This window comes from Charadrius vociferus, unplaced genomic scaffold (assembly GCF_000708025.1).
Source record: "Charadrius vociferus isolate BGI_N301 unplaced genomic scaffold, ASM70802v2 scaffold287, whole genome shotgun sequence".
NCBI classification, from domain to species: domain Eukaryota; kingdom Metazoa; phylum Chordata; class Aves; order Charadriiformes; family Charadriidae; genus Charadrius; species Charadrius vociferus.
This window is the reverse complement of record NW_009649568.1, coordinates 662,787-679,074: the sequence shown is the minus strand read 5'-3', so window position 1 is coordinate 679,074 and position 16,288 is coordinate 662,787. Positions and strand designations below refer to the sequence as shown.

Below are 16,288 nucleotides of genomic sequence, written 5' to 3'. Positions count from 1 at the left end.
TCACAGAGATGAACTCTTGATTTTTTGCCTTGTTTTCTGTAACACCTTTCAACCCCCAACCCCAGTGTAGAGTAGCGAAACAGTGGCACACAGGCTTTCAGCAGAATCCGGGAATGGGCTTGGACAGCCTCCTTTTTGGTTCCAATAGCACTGAACAGAGTATTTACAAACAAGTGAACAAGACCCACACAGTCATGTGCACTTGTCTTCTGTATAATTAGGATCCTGCTAATGAAAATGCAGGGAAGTCCTTAAAATGCCTCCTCTTGTAAGTTGTCTCTCAATGTTGATCTATTCTGTGTTCCAGTGCTGAGTTATTAACCTTCCAGAAACCGATACCTTCACCTCAATCCAAGAAGCTAAAGAAATGAAGCCAGTAGGCTGTCAAAGAAATATGCTTTGACATTCACCCAGCAGATGCAAAGATCACACCGGAATTTCAGTGACCGGTGTCAAGCGCGGTACTGTGGAAGTGTTTAAGTGCTCTGCTTTGCTAAAAACAAAACCTCTTCCCAGCTTTGATTACAGCAAGCCCAGCTCTTATCTCACCTTTCAAGGAGGCTGTGAAACAAGATTCAAGAGAAAAGCACTCCAAAGCAGCATGAAGATCTTTGGTCAAGGAGGTGTGGGGCTTCAGTACTCCTTTGGCCAAGCAGTTCAAGGGTTTCAGCTGGCTCAGCCTGTGAGCAGCCTCCCGTTACCACATATGTGGGGTTTCAAATACTGGAACTTTAATGGGGTGGAAAGGCTTTGGGAAATCTGTGTATTAGAGCTTTTATTTTTCACTCTGGACTTTACACACTGAGCTGTCTCCCCAAAAATAATATGTTCATTCTATCCATGTAGGATACTTTTAATACTTTGTACCTGATTGAAATTTATTAATACGGGGAAAAAAGTGATATCAAGATGAATGCAGGGCCTCACTTTTGCTTGGACAACTTAGTTTTGTTGCAAATGCCTTCTGCAATACAACCCCCTTATTTCTTTCTGCATTTTACCTTCAACTCTGATTGCAATATAGTAGTGATCAGCTGGAAAAGAGACAGGTATTTGAAGTCTTGACTCTGTCAGCCATAAGACCTAGCCACACATGTGCCCGGTTCTGTGGTGCATACCACCTTATTTTTTCTCCAGGATCTTCTTAAATATCTTTAAATAAAAATGTGAAGACGCGTAAAATAATCCAGACATTTACCTTCCCATGCTAAGTTAAAAACCAAAGATAAAACAGCACATAAGGCATCTGTATCATTTTTTTTCCAAGACACATCATCTGATTTGCATTCACCTTAATACTTGTCATGTTACATTAATGCCCACATGTATTAAAAGAAGGAAACTAGTTACACACATTAAACAAATAGTAATAAAAATCCTCTCAGATCAGGTGACAGGCTGAAAATTGGAGGTGTGGGGGGGAAGGCACTCTTTTTTGTTTTATGTTCTTCTCACCTACCCATACATTCCTGAAATTTTACTTGTGGTCTTTTCCATCTAGAAGTGCAGATTCTTAGTAGAAACATTCTTCAATGTAATCTCACTGCATCTACCTGTATACTGTTACTGACTTTTTTTAATCACTTGTATTTTCCTATTTTTTTTCCCATTGTCATCTATTCTTTTCAAGAATATTCTTTTAGAGAAACAAAAGCGAGAAATGAGATTCAAGCACACAAAAAAATCTCAACAGAAAATAAACATTTTAAAATGTTTAAAGACACACAAGTTTTTAAGTATGGGGCAAATTAGATTCTTCCCAAGATTAAAAAAAAAAAAAGAGAAATTATACTACAATTTTACATGTCCCATGAAAAACAGGAAGATACAGAATCTGTTTTCCTAGGAAGAAACGTGAGAAATTCTAAGAAAATCAGTTAAATGTTTAGTTATTAAATTGGACAAGAAGTCTCCAACTGTGACAAAAAGTAGCAGGATAAAGCCAGGAAAAGACTTGAGAGATATTTCCATAAATTCATTTAGTATAAGAGAGACCAACGACAAAAAGAGACCAGTGACAAAAAAAGAGTACAGTTTAGAGGCATGTTTTGAGTACTTAATTCAAGTGCAGATTTCTCAGGGAGAGCATAATGTGCTTATCTTACAACCAGCCTATAAAGTTGACTACTAGGTGACAGGGATTGCAATTGTCACTAACAATGCCAATTTTGCCAAGAGACGGCAATAATACATAATTCTATGAGGCACAAGTGTTTGTTGTAATAAATAGATACCACGGCCTTGGGCTAACAAGGGAAAACATTTGAGGGTCATTGGAGGGAAGAAAAGACTGATGAATTCTGCTAATGCTGTCTGATTGAGTACTGAGCTACACCCAAATGTATGAGCTGATTTTCTTTAGTAAGCCAAGAAAAAAGATAACCAAGCAAAAAAAACCCCAAAACCCAACAAACAAACAAAACCCACCTTAAACTAACTTTGCAATAAACTCTTTCATTGCATGGGTATTTGGAAAGCACATCTTCTGACCACAACACTTCTTTATACCAAATACCAAGTCAGTTCAGATAGTCTTGTGTGAATTCTGATGCTAATTCAAAGGCACTCAAACTACTTTTTGGGCCTCTATTAGTAATCCAACACTAAGTCACTAAGCTAATTATTATGAAGCATTTCAAAATTATTCTGTATTGTCCCCAAATTAGCCTGGTTTTATTTAAAAAAGAAGCAGTCAATCCTCCTCTGGCTCCCCAGCCTCTTGTCTTTTTTTTTTTTTTTCTTTGTGCAGGTAAATTCACCAGCATTTTCCAAAACACTGGAAGCAATGTGCAAGAAAACCTATGACCCAATGACACTGACAGATGTACCAGTACAAAAGTAGGCTCAGAATCAAGGCAGCCATTTATTTCTTAGAGATGTGGTGCAATAACTAAGATATTTTGGATATTTACATTGACTTTACCCCCAACTTCAAATACACAGGAGGACTCACTGACTTAATGAGAATTGCAGGCTTAACTTTAAGCATGCAAGTAAATGTTTACAGGATCAAGTTCCAAATATATAATACATACAAGCCTGATGCGTCATTTCTCTACATGAGAAAGCTGTAAAACCTGCTTTGAATAAAATTCTTTGCTCAGTGTAGGCAACTGCAGTGCATTACTGAAGGAATTAGAGGTTTGCTCTAGCTGAAGAAGTTTGAAGCTGAGAACGGGAAAGTATGCATACCTTCAACACAAACACTGACAAACTCATATTAAATGCAGTCTTTCATAGTTAAAACCAAACTCCTCTCTTTTCATATGGAACTTGTTTTATGTTGCTGTAATGTAATAATACTTATAACAGAGATAAAAAACTTTTCCAATTTATAACACTGTCTACTGAGTAATAACAAAGTATTTGAAAAGTTATTCAATTTCCCTCCTGACAGTACTAAACAATGAGGAAAAAGATATAGGTCTCCTAAGTTTACCAAACGTATTTTAACATGTAATAGTCAACATTCCACACAACAAAAATTACTTTTCGAAACTTTATTATAGGTAAAAACTGTACCTCTCTGCACCTCTCCCCATAAAACCTGAAGTCTCTCAAAAGCCCAACTCCTAAATCTCTCTGCTACCTGTCAGTCCCCTAACAAATCCCTTATAGTGCTGCTGCCTTCATCTCCACCATCCGACCCCAGTCAACCAACTCACCTCTCAAGGTGCGATTAATCCATTCCGTCATATCTCACACTAACCCATACCTACTTTCTAAGTGTGGCCTATTTCTGCATCACTGTCATGCAACAAGCACCCGCCTCTGTAGTCCACATCTTCCTTGGAATCCACACAGCCTTCGCACCCAGAAGCTGTTGTTCATCTATATACCTTGCCTCCTGGCTTGTGTAGCTTCCTGTAAAGGCTTAGATAAAGGACTGGTTTGGGAACTTTGCTGTCCTTGAATTGTATTAAGCAGGATCTTCTGGCTGGATATGGCTGGCATCAGGACCTTGAGGCAGAAGAAGGGCTAGTATACCATGCTGGAGATAGGACACGAAAAGACGTCCCTAGAAGGTATTTGCCCATTGCCACTATGGGCCACTTCCTTCCCACTGTGTCACTTAATACTCTGCTCCCTGCTTCAGTCACGTGGCTTTGCCTCTTGTTAGTATTGGATACAATGAGAGAAAGCACAAGGGGGCAGAGATCACTGAATGTCATCCAGGGTGTTAGGAAGTCATCTATAGCTCAATCTGCTGTTTGGACACCCATTCATCCACAAAACTATTTTCTCTTTATGAACCTACATAAATCAAGGGACATGTACAACTCAACTGAAAAAAAAAAAAAAGAAAATCATGGCCTTACTATTATTAACACATTAACATGACTAATACATCAAAAGATTTGGAAACCTTACAGATAGTGAAGATTGGACAGATTCATCTCCTGTTTAATTCCCATTTCACCCGAGAGATTAAAACCTATTCACCGGGAAAGGAAAGTGCTGGCAATTCATAAATGCATGCACTTACAGAGAAGCAATTCAGAATGCTGACCTATACATTTTTGGTCAATAAAATAGCTTGTAAAATCTAGAGAATTATTGTAAAAGCACATGAATTCTATGCTCATTTCGAACAGGACAGTATTCTTGCACTACTTCAGAAGGAACCAGCAGCATGTCTTTATGTAATCAAATTTTCTTGTTTTTTTTTCTATGCTTACTCTTTGAGGACTTTTATATTTCCATACCGTTGGTAGAAATTAACACACTGTTAAATATAACAAACAACCACGATGAAAGAGAAAAGGGGGAAAAAACCAACACAAAACCAAAACAAAACCAAAAAGACATGCAAAGACTGAGAAATCTAGGTCATAACTCTTCCTGTTCTTTATAAAGGAAATACAGAGGAAAAGCAAGGAATATAACAAAGACAACGAACAGCAGTAAATGCCTCCAGGACTAGACAAATTAAAATACAATTTTGAATGCTTTCACTGGAAGCACAACTCTCTCTCAAAGGACAGACTACCTCAAAACAGTTTTCTATTATTGAGGCTGAACTGCTCAATAGGAAGCATCTCAGACTAAGAAACAAAGAGAGATGATTGGGAGATTTTGTATAATCTCCAAATATTGGTTTAGTACATAGAAGGAGGGTAGTAAGGACACCACAGTAAATTCAGATTTATCACTGTAGCAGTCTATACGGAAGAGAAAAATAGTCCTAAGGCTGTATATGAAGACGATTTACATGCATGAGACATACCAGTGAAAAGATGTGCCTATTTCAATTAGTGAACAGATAAGAAACAAGAAAATATTTGCATGTTAATGCAAGGAATATGGACAGCAAATGCAGGAACTATAGACAAGTGTCTTCTGTTACAGGAATGAGAGAAGTAAGACAAAATAGCAATCATGGTTAGAGTACCACAAGACCATGAGTTTTTCATGAAAGATAAAAATAAAGGTAAAGTTAGCTGAGTCCTAATTGTAACTGCATGAAAAAAAAGAGATGGCAGAAAAGATTTTTGTTTGGGCCAAATTAGTTTCAAAGAAGCTGGTAGATGCGATTTTACTAGAAATCACTCTAGTTCCTTAGACCTAGACTTGGTTGTGTAGTACACAGATCTTTTTTGGCAATGCTAAAGAAAACAATCTGACTACAAATTTTGCTGCAATGAGATAATTCTCAGAAAGCCCACGGTGCTAACAGTGGCAAGACCTCTTAGTAACAGGATGCTCACGAGATTCCCTAAAACCAGCAGTGGTGTTGATCAAGATGTTCCTAAAGCAAGGCTCTTTATTCCCAGTTTCACCCTGTAGGTATTGTATTCAATATAAAAAAATAGAGGAAAAGAAGCTCTAATAATCTAGCCAGAAACTGCATTTTGCATCTCTTGTGATGTGATATATAAGGTTTCATAACTTTTTTTAATGAAGGCTGATGATACTATTGTAAATCAACAGACTTTCAGAGTTGGTAAGAAGGATATTCCCAGTATCCTCAGGAGTGCTAAATACTGCTCCAGTAGCAAATGTAAGGAAATAATTTTTAATAGAAGGAAATAAATACGACATTGGCATTCTAGCCTGGAACCACCCAGAGGGAGTGCCAATAGCTTTCAGTCCTGGCCTCTTTTCTGCCCCAAGCATGGGGAAGGCATCTTAAAGACAGTCTAAGCAGTAGAAACCCTATGTCAAGATCATAACAGATTCCTATATCACCTATGAGAGAGACAGACACAGAAGCTAGCTAAAGCAGCTAGTGTGTGTGTATCTCTGTTTATATATAGTGTATCTCAACACTATATTCTGTTTTGTCTTGTCACAACTTTTTTTCCATAAATGCAAAAACCTATGTTTTTAAGTGAATAAACGCTTTTACCTGTAATCTTGAATTCTTGTAAGTTAAGTAGATGATCTGACAAATAAGACATTAAACTCTCCTGGTCACTGGAGCATTGGAACAAGCGTTGAGCTCCCCATGACACAATACCAATTTATTGACAGGGTAACAGGTTGTGCCTTTATAGGAGCAGCAAGTCTGGTTGTGAGTGATACTGCACATATTCAAAGAGGAAAAATCACACCCTGGCTGTCATGAGTCACTGCGAAAACTTTGCTAACAGGGAACATGCCTGAATCCCAAGAATTCCCAACGGAAAGTTTTATAACGTAAAATAATGCTATGAATGCCTGAAAAAAAAGAAAAATACATAACCATTTTAAAGGCCATCACTGATGTACTGATGAACTAGAGAGTGCAACTAACAAGCATACAGGTAACAAATTATGGAATAGGATTTACAATAAATGTAGCAGGTTGGAAGACACACGTGAAGCACCTGTGGAGTTATATGCAAAAAGGTGCAAAAAACAGAAAATGTCCAAGAAAGTCCTTTAAAGATACATAGCTTGGCCAAATACAATACTGCTGGACACATAGCACAAGAAGTAGTATATGTACTTAGTATACAGATAAAGTAAAAAAACAACTACAAAGTGAACAAAAAATGGCTGGCAGAAAATTAAAATAAGAAGGGTGCAGAAAAACACCTATCAGGAAATTCTTATATATGAAGTATAGCTGTAATTTAGATTAGATATAGCTTGTATTTTTTGAATCCCACTGCTAGCTGTTTTATCACCACTAAACAGCATTACACTTGCTAAATATCAGTTGTCTTGACTAAGAAATCCTAGGTAATAAATCCACCAGCAAGTCATCTTGTGTAGATTGCCAAGGATTGGCGAATTTGTTCTCTAAAAATGGCCAGGAAGAAGTGAAAGAAGCGATCAGAAACTCTGGCATCATCAACTGAGTCTAGCAAATTAATATGAAGTTAGCAAATATACATCAGTTGAGTTTAATTGGATTGCTGGCAGACAACAGGCATTGAGTAGCTTAATATTTACTTAAATGTGTTAGAATGCGAACCCATAAACACAGCATGTAAATTAGGCAGAAGACACCAGCACAGGAAATGTGGGCAACATGAAGAACTTGCTTATGGGAGATGGTGTCGGGCTGGAACTGAAAGGAAGAAGAGACTTAAGGGAAGTCATTAATGCTTGGGCTTTTTACAAGGACTCCTCTTCACTCTTTCTTTTTTATATTAATAATAATTTTAGTAACAGACATCACAAGCAAGTTAATGAGAAAATCTTTAAAGGTATCATTCATACAGAAGAGGACTGGTATATCTCACAGAAAGTGCTGGACAACCTTTAGGACTGTGGTAACAGAAATGAGAAAAAAGTCTTGTATTTGGGGATTAAAAATTGAAATGTCAGCTATACACTAGAATCTCATCAGCTGAGAACAACCGAGCAGTAAGAAGACACATTTTCTAATTTATCACTGGATGACTATGAATGACCAATATGAAGCAGCTTCAAAGAAAACAGTGATAAGACAAGCTGGTCGAAGTATTTCTGGTAGATGTAGGAAGGCTTGATAGAAAAGAAGGCATAAAACACTGCAGACCATTCTGCTCACTTCATTCAACAGCAGCCAGTTCACACCATGACACACTGGAAAAATACAATGTAGCCCAGACCATCCTGGAAAGAGAAGAGACTAAGAATATCTGGCTGTCTGACAAAATGCAGACTGAGAGAAGATGGGTTATGGGTGTATTACTCAGGGAGATTAAAAACAAGGAGGAAGAAGATGATCAGTTTACAATTAAAGATTAACTCGACATAAGAAAAAGTAACGTAAATAAGCTGCTTCTAGCAAGTAGAAAAGTGTGCCTGACAATTGCAAGGGAAGGCTTCACAGTTTCCCTAATGAGAAAACTTGCAGAGCAGGAAAACAAACCAAAACCAAATCAAACAAACAAGTAAAAAAAAAAACATCAAAAATTAATGAAACAACAAAAAACCCCACAGCTTTTCAGAATGCATACATTGAGGAGGTAATATGTGATGCCTATAAAGAGAGACTGGACTTAATGATCACAAATATCTCTTATAGCTGTCCACATTCCTGAATACTATGCACAATTTGCTTTTATAAAGCATCCAAAGGGCTAGAATACTGTATCTTAAGAAGTCAATCAAATTCATGTCCTTTGGAAAACATGTAACATTCTTCATGTAAGATTGACAAGTTTCCAGCTGAAATCTCTGATATGACATCTTATTTCAAGGAATCGTCATGGGAAATAATGCTTTGCTTTTCACAGAAGCATTAAAGAAAGTAAAATTTATTTTGAAAAAGGTAAAGTTATTAAAATAGGTGCCACTAACCTGCACAAATGACTGAATATATTTTGAAAGATATTTCATCAACTCAAGATGGTAGCTGAATATAGGAGAAGGAAAAATAGAAGATTACAAAACTGCCTCATGTGTTACTGGGACACACCAGAAGGAAAAAAAAAACAACAAAGCAAAGCAGGAGGGAAGGACCAGGAAAACATACTAAATTGGTCAGCAGGTGACGTGGATACAACTGTAAAGCACATTACCTTGCAAACACTGAGATCGGCAGGGGTGGAAGCTGTCTGAAAGCAAAAGGAAGGGAAATGTTGGCAGAGCACAATTTGAGTGCATTTCCCTGACGTTGGAACTTGCTTCTTAGCTGGTGTCCCAGAAACCAGAAATTTGTAACCTCTCAACAGCACTACAAAGCCTACTTTTTCTCCTGAGTTTCTGGAGAGAGAAAAAGCCAAAGATCAGAGGAATTTTATTATGTCTGCTCTGGAGAAGCATTTATTTTACTAGTCTGCCTCCTGGGGAACATTTATTGTTGGAGTGGGATGGGCAGTCCATTAAGATAATCATTACAAAAATTAAATTCTGTAAGAGAAGACCAACCATGGGAGGAAAGCTTATTCATCCTATTCATTTCTGTACATAACATTATCTGAAAAGAATGTTGAATTATTAGCTCATTAGTTTTATACACTTGTAAATTCCTAAAATGTAAATGGACATCAATGCAGGGATTGATATCCTGCCTTCATTTCTGAGCTGCTACTTGAGAAGCATTACCTGACACACTTTAAATTTCCAGAAATTAGTGGCAAATAAATACAGTAAGTACTATTCTGCAAAACAAATGAAATCAAATACCCCTGAAGAAAAGCTAAGGAAATAAACAAAGGGATCGCAGATGACAGACATCTTGAATCGACTGAATATGGCACAAAAAGCAAAAAGTTCTACCTTGAGAAACTTATGGTTATGTACAATTGCTTCTAAACACAACTGCAATAAATCCATTAAGTACTTCTCCTGATGCACTGCATGCAACATGTATTAAGTATGTATATAGAAATAACAATAATTAGTACAAAACCCACATGAATGGAAAAGCCACCCCTTGGCAAATGAAAAAGGGTTGCAGTACTGTCAGCAGCACTTAACAAATAAAAAGCGAGCCTGTGGGAGACCAGTTGGATGTACTGTATAGTGCACAGGTACTGATATAAATCACAAGTCTATAGTCCTGTTTTTGCTTACACAATCTAAACACAGTTAGTTAGTTAGTTAATCTAATCACAGTTAGGAAAGCCAGAATTTGGCAAACTGACGGTGAATGCTAATAGCAGCTGTAAGACACATGGGGACCTGCAAAGTCTAGGTAGAACCTCTAGCGCCGGTTACTGCAAAGGCCCGCTGGATGTGTAGCCATCACATAGAATTCCTTTCCACTGCCCTCTTTCCAGTGTTTCCCTCCCTTCTGACAGCTTCACTTAATTTTATTTTGAATTTCTTAATTCTCTTGCTCATTTCCCTTTCAAGGACTTCTGTCAAGTTACAGCATTTTAAATATTTTTATCATATTTTATAAACCACATAATAAATGCAGAAGGTTGTTAGGTTGGAGTCATGACTTTTAGTTTGTCATTAGCTCTTCAGGGAGCCCATGAACAGCATGCTGATATAACAGATGAAAGATCCAACATTTACAGTGTTCTTTCTTTATTACTAAATCTTTTATCAGTTTCAGAGATACTGTCATTGTAAGTGTTAACCATGAAAAAAAAACATTTTCATTTAGTCATTATCATTACAGTATTTAGCTTCTGGACCTGAATTCATAGAATCAGGCTCCTAAAAAGGAAATCATAAGATCTTCTCCTTCCTTGGGTAACACTACTGACATTCTTTCGGCTACAGCAGTCTGTGAAGAACAGGAACACACTTGTTCATCTGTTCAGCCAGCAACAGTTTCCAAAACATAAATTACTTAGGTTCCTACTGAAATTTGCGGTTATTGGCAATAGGCCAAATAGAGTTCTGATTCTTTTACTTGAGCTGAGAAGCCGCATAAAGGCAACATGAAGTTGCTAGCTAGTTTTCACAAGAGATGAAATGCACTTAGTTTAATGGAAAAAGCAATTGTCACGATTGCTAGCCCTCGTCCTTGTGGGGGACTTAAACCTACCAGATGTCTGCTGGGAATGCAATACAGCTGGAAGGGAACTGTCTACGAGGTTCCTGGAGTGTGTTGAGGATAACTTCCTGACACAGCTGGTTAGGGAGCCAACTAGGGAAGGCACCCTGCTGGACTTGTTGTTTGTAAACACAGAAGGACTTGTGGGGGATGTGATGACTGGAGGCCGTCTTGGCACAGTGATCATGAAATGATAGAGATTTCGATTCTTGGAGAAGCAATGAGGGCGATCAGCAGAACCGCCACCTTGGACTTCCAGAGGGTAGACTTTGGTTTACCTGGACTTTAGTAAAACCTTTTACACTGTTTCCCACAGCATTCTCCTGGAGAAACTGCCTGCTCATGGCTTGGATGGCCATACTCTTCTCTTGGTAAAAAAACTGGCTGGAAGGCAGGGCCAAAAGAGTTGTGGTGAATGGAGTTGAATGCAGTTGACGGCTGGTCACAAGTGGTGTTCCCCAGGGCTCACTACTGGGGCCAGTTCTGTTTAATATATTTATCAATGACCTGGACAAGGGGATCGAGTGCACCTTCTCAGTAAGTTTGCAGATGACATCAAGTTGGGCAGGAGTGTTGATCTGCCTGAGGGTAGGAAAGCTCTATAGAGGGATATGAACATATTGGATCAATGGTATAAGGTTCAACAAGGCCAAATGCAGAACCCTGCACTTGGGTCACAACAACCCCACGCAGCACTACAGCTTGGGGAAGAGTGGCTGGAACGCTGCCCAGCAGAAAAGGACCTGGGGGTGTTGGTCAACAGCCACCTGAATATGAGCCAGCAGTGTGCCCAGGTGGCTAACGCAGCCAACAGCATCCTGGCCTGTGTCAGGAATAGTGTGGTGAGCAGAACTAAGGAAGCATTCATCCCACTGTACTTGGCACTGGTGAGGCTGCACCTCCAGTACTGTGTTCAGTTTTGGGCCCCTCACTACAAGAAAAACATTGAGATCCTGGAGTGTGTTGAAAGAAGGGCAGGGAAGCTGGTGAGGGGTCTGGAGCACAATTCTTGAGGAGTGGCTGAGGGAACTGGAGTTGTTTAGTCTGGAGCAAAGGAGGCTGAGAGGGAAGACCTTATTGCTCTCTACAACTACCTGAAAGGAGGTTGTAGAAAAATGCAGCTCAACCTCTTCTCCCAAGTAATAAGTGATACAACAAGAGTAAGCAGTCTCAAGTTGAGCCAGAGGAGGTTTAGATTGGATATTAGGAAACAGTTCTTCACTGAAAGGGTTGTCAAGCCCAGGGAAGCGGTGGAATCATCATCCTTGGAGATATTTAAAATACAGGTAGACATGGTGTTTAGGCACATGGTTTTTGTAGTGTTAGGCTGATGACTGGACTCGATGATCTTAAAGGTCCCTTCCAGCCTAGACAATTCTATGATTCTACGAAAAAGAGTCAGGTGTTCTGCAACTCAGTAGTGAGTGAAGATGTTAGTTCAGAATCAACAACCTGAGGTGCATGGTAAGTGAACACTGTGTATTTCTCTCCTTCACCTCTAATGATCCACCGGATCTTGCGGTCAACAGATCCACATGAATAATCCCATGACTGTTTCTAAGCAGACCAGATTTTTTAGGTAGTTGTGTATGAACAGCACAGGAAGAAAAATCCCTACATAGTACTCTGCTCAAGTGTTTTCCATTACCTTTCTGTTATACGCAGTCCACAATCTCATTAAAACATGAGGAAGACCTTGAAGTTATTAGCTCTTGAAAGAATCCCAGAGTAACAGAGAGCATAATGCTTATTTACAAAGAACTTCTAGAGATCCTCTATAGAACAATAGCAGCACACAGAGAAAAGTCTTAACCTCTTTTCTTCTGTTCCTATGCCTGGACCAAGAAACCAAGCTAGTATTATAAAGCACCAAACTTCAGCAGCAGTAGCAAATCCTCAGCCATTTAAACACCGTGTGTTTCACTGACCACTGTCCACTAAAGTAAAACAAATTCTCTGAAGATCCGATCTCACAGATTTAAGAAGCAAATCTTGAGAACTGAGCTAATACGGAGAATCAGTGTGAGTCCTGTGTTATTCAAAAGAGCATTTGAGAAAAAAAATCTTTCCTTGTATTTAAAAGCACTGTTTTCTCCACTTCCTTTGGTTAAAAAAGCATACTGGAACAAAGCCAAGCCTGAAAGAAAAGCCTATGCTTTAAAAAGCATCTATAACTATCAACAGAGAAGTAAAATCAGTGACCATGGGTTTGCTGTAACCCATACATCAACTGTATAATTTCTCCAGTCTTTAGGTATTATTATCAAATTCCTTTTCTCTATCAGAATTTTTGTCTCAACAGAAGTTGAGGAATTCAGAGAAGTTCACAGCCTGCTTCAGAGCAGTAGCTCCATCCAACTGCCAGGTAGTAGGAAATCATGCCCACCGATTCCACAACACATAAAATATGGTGAACACTTCTTGAGTACTCACTATATCCTTTTTATTGTGCCCAAATTAAAAGTCTAGACTCGGAAGCAAAGTGTTTTGTCTGGCTGGAATCTGAAAACTGATTTCATTGGGCCAACATACAGCAATATGTGTCTGTGTATCATGTGTTCAAGATACTTTTGTATTTGAAACGCAACGCACTGCCTACAAAATTTCTTTCCAGACAGCCATAGGGCTCAATGCTCCATACCACAGCCAGATTTACAACAGTATATCCATTCATGTAGCAAATAAACCAACTAAATTTCCAGCAGAGTTCTACTCAAGTATGGCAAGCTCTTTTGACAGTGTGGTCCCAAATACTTAACAACCAAATGAGGGCAGATAAATTAAAGAAAAACAATTAGAATTCGTATTAACCATGGGGAGGGAAGAGTCGCCTATCTGAAAGCTGGGGAATAAAAATTGACAAAATGCTTTAGTCGATGATAAGTGAGTCCACCTCAAAAGGGAACATACTCACCAGAGTCCCTCTCCCATAACTGTATTACACTTCACAAGAATGAAAGCAAACATTATCTTACTCCATCTTAAACTCTTCTACACTGGTTATTAAACTATTTAGTCAATAAATGACTGACACGTTGGCTCAGAGTTGATGTCTCTCAAATGAAAAGGGCATGTCAACAGCAATAGTCTGCCCCTACCGATCTCTTTTCAGGGAGGCTTTGTACTTTCCTTTGCTATTTCTGTATTGCTGGAGCTGCTTTATTCCATGGTGACCTATAATTTCAATAAGTATGTTAAATTACCAAAAAAATTAATGGTTGCTTTGTTTACATCTATTCTGGAAAACATACCAAAATAAGATGCATTAAAAGCAGTAAAGAGGACATACAGACTTGTATAACTACTATTTCCAGTGTTGCTAACATAGTCCCTCAACCTAAGAAAGGAAAAGCTGATTCATGTTCTGGCAGTCTCCTTAGTATGTAGCTGAACTTGGGATTTTGAATGGCAGAAGGATTCTGGCTAGAACTACAACGGTGAGCATTTGGACTGTGTACACACAACATTATGTAGAAATCTCAGCTGTCTCAATATTGGAAAGATCTTACAGATGCCAGGGCCAAGTATTTCCCAAATATAATTACATAGGGCAAAGAGCAGTCAGCAACTTTGTTAAGAATTGTTATCATCATTATGATTCCAGCTCTCTCCCTCCAAGTATCAGCTAGAATTTTTAAAGAAAAAAAAAAAAAAGCAATATATTTCATGAATTTTCTAAAAAAATCCCTCAGAACTCAGGGATCTGCACTCTCTTCCAAATCTCTTTTGAAAAAGGCATATATATTATACTGAAGTAGCTATTTACGATTTTTTGAGAGTTTAATGTAATTACAATGTTTTATGTTGTAATTATAATGTTTATGGTTGGACTTGATGATCTTAAAGGTCTTTTCCAACCTAAATGATTCTATGATTCTATGTTATCTGATGGAAAACTGAAACTGTGAAATAACCCATTATCTTGATCTAATGCAAACTTTTGCATTTAGGAGGGTTAGAAAAAAAAACCCAAACAAACAACACAACAAAACGTAACACATTTTTATATTTAAAGACTAAACATTAAATTGAAAATTCCATATTCTTTTCACCAAAATAGAACAAAAACTGGAGAAACACAGTACCAACAGCCTACCTAAATTAATTTCTCAAATACCTGATCCTGTGTAAGTGTCGACAGCAAAAACATGCAAGGAGGAGCAATATGTTTCACGTATGTCTTCCCAGTCCTTCTGCACTCTTAATATGGTCATTTTTTTTTCTTTTTCTGTGCACTTTCTCCACAGACAAGCATCAAATTTTGTTCTTCATCACCACTTTCACCCCCATCAGAAACGTTGAATATGAGAAAACTCTGGCCTTAAGTGCCATGAAAAATCACAGAGGAAAACTGTGGCAGACAGAGGAATGAAATTCAGACCTTTCAAACTCACAAGTTTAGGCTTTGGATATGATTTAATAAGCAGAGAAAAGCACTGGACCTCAGAGGTTATGTACTGGAAGCAGTGACTAAACTATAAGGGAAGGAATACTGAAGAGACAGGAAAGGAATGGTTATTAAGGCTTCATTAGCTTTGTTGTTTTCTCCCCAAAAGTACAATCTTTTATAAATACCAAAGGTGCTTTTACTACCTTAAAGTGGCATATGAAAATTCTACCTTTAGAAGGTGAAACTATATTTTGAATTAAAATATCAGGAGAAGATTTTACAAAGAGCTCCTTTATTTCAATAGCACTAAAATATCTGAAAAATTTCAATCAGGCTTCAGATCATGCTATGCTACTACAACAGCGTTGGCAAGTTTTTTGTAATGACCTTGTACTAAAGGTGGAATCTGACAGGTTTTCATTTCTACATGTCTCAGTGGTGAAAGCCTGTAACCATAAATAAATGCTCTTTCAAACTACTGTGAGTTACAGTGTTTCCCTAGGCTCTATATTGGATTCACACTTTCAACATCTATACCCTTCCACTAGTTTGTATTTTTACCATAACGTTGCAGTGTGTCATTTTTATGCAGATGATACTCAGATTTATCTATCCCTCAATAAAGAAAACTCTGCGACAGCCGAGCTAATGCCTGACTGATGTTAATAACTGAATAGCTCAGAACTTTGTGAAGATAATGCAAATAAGACAAATAGCACTATTGGGGTCTCCTTTCTGTACATTTATTTCATCCTGTTCCAAACATGGACAGCCGCTATGTTACTTGCTTCATTTCAGGATAATTTTACCTTGGATGAGAAATATGCTTGGCTAATGACATGTACTGAAGAAAGGCTCTAAACTGTAGGTCTTCCATACAGGGAATTCTAGTCAACAGAATTTATCCTGGTTTGTCTGGTTTTCAGTCAAAACAATGGGATGAATTAAACCTGTTATTTATCAAGATGACAAATACTTATGTAGAGCAGTGAAATAAAATTTATCACATGCTGTAAGAAAATCAA

General features: G+C 38.0%; 1 protein-coding gene across 1 annotated transcript in view; it reads right to left on the bottom strand.

The window, feature by feature from the left end:
• CADM2 (cell adhesion molecule 2) overlaps positions 1-3,696 on the bottom strand; it is a 215,706-nt gene extending 212,010 nt beyond the window's left edge. Inside the window, exon 1 of the mRNA XM_009890102.1 lies at positions 3,666-3,696. Within this exon, the coding sequence (XP_009888404.1) occupies positions 3,666-3,696 (31 nt within the window). The remainder of the gene's footprint in view (positions 1-3,665) is intronic.
• Positions 3,697-16,288: the final 12,592 nt, after the last annotated feature.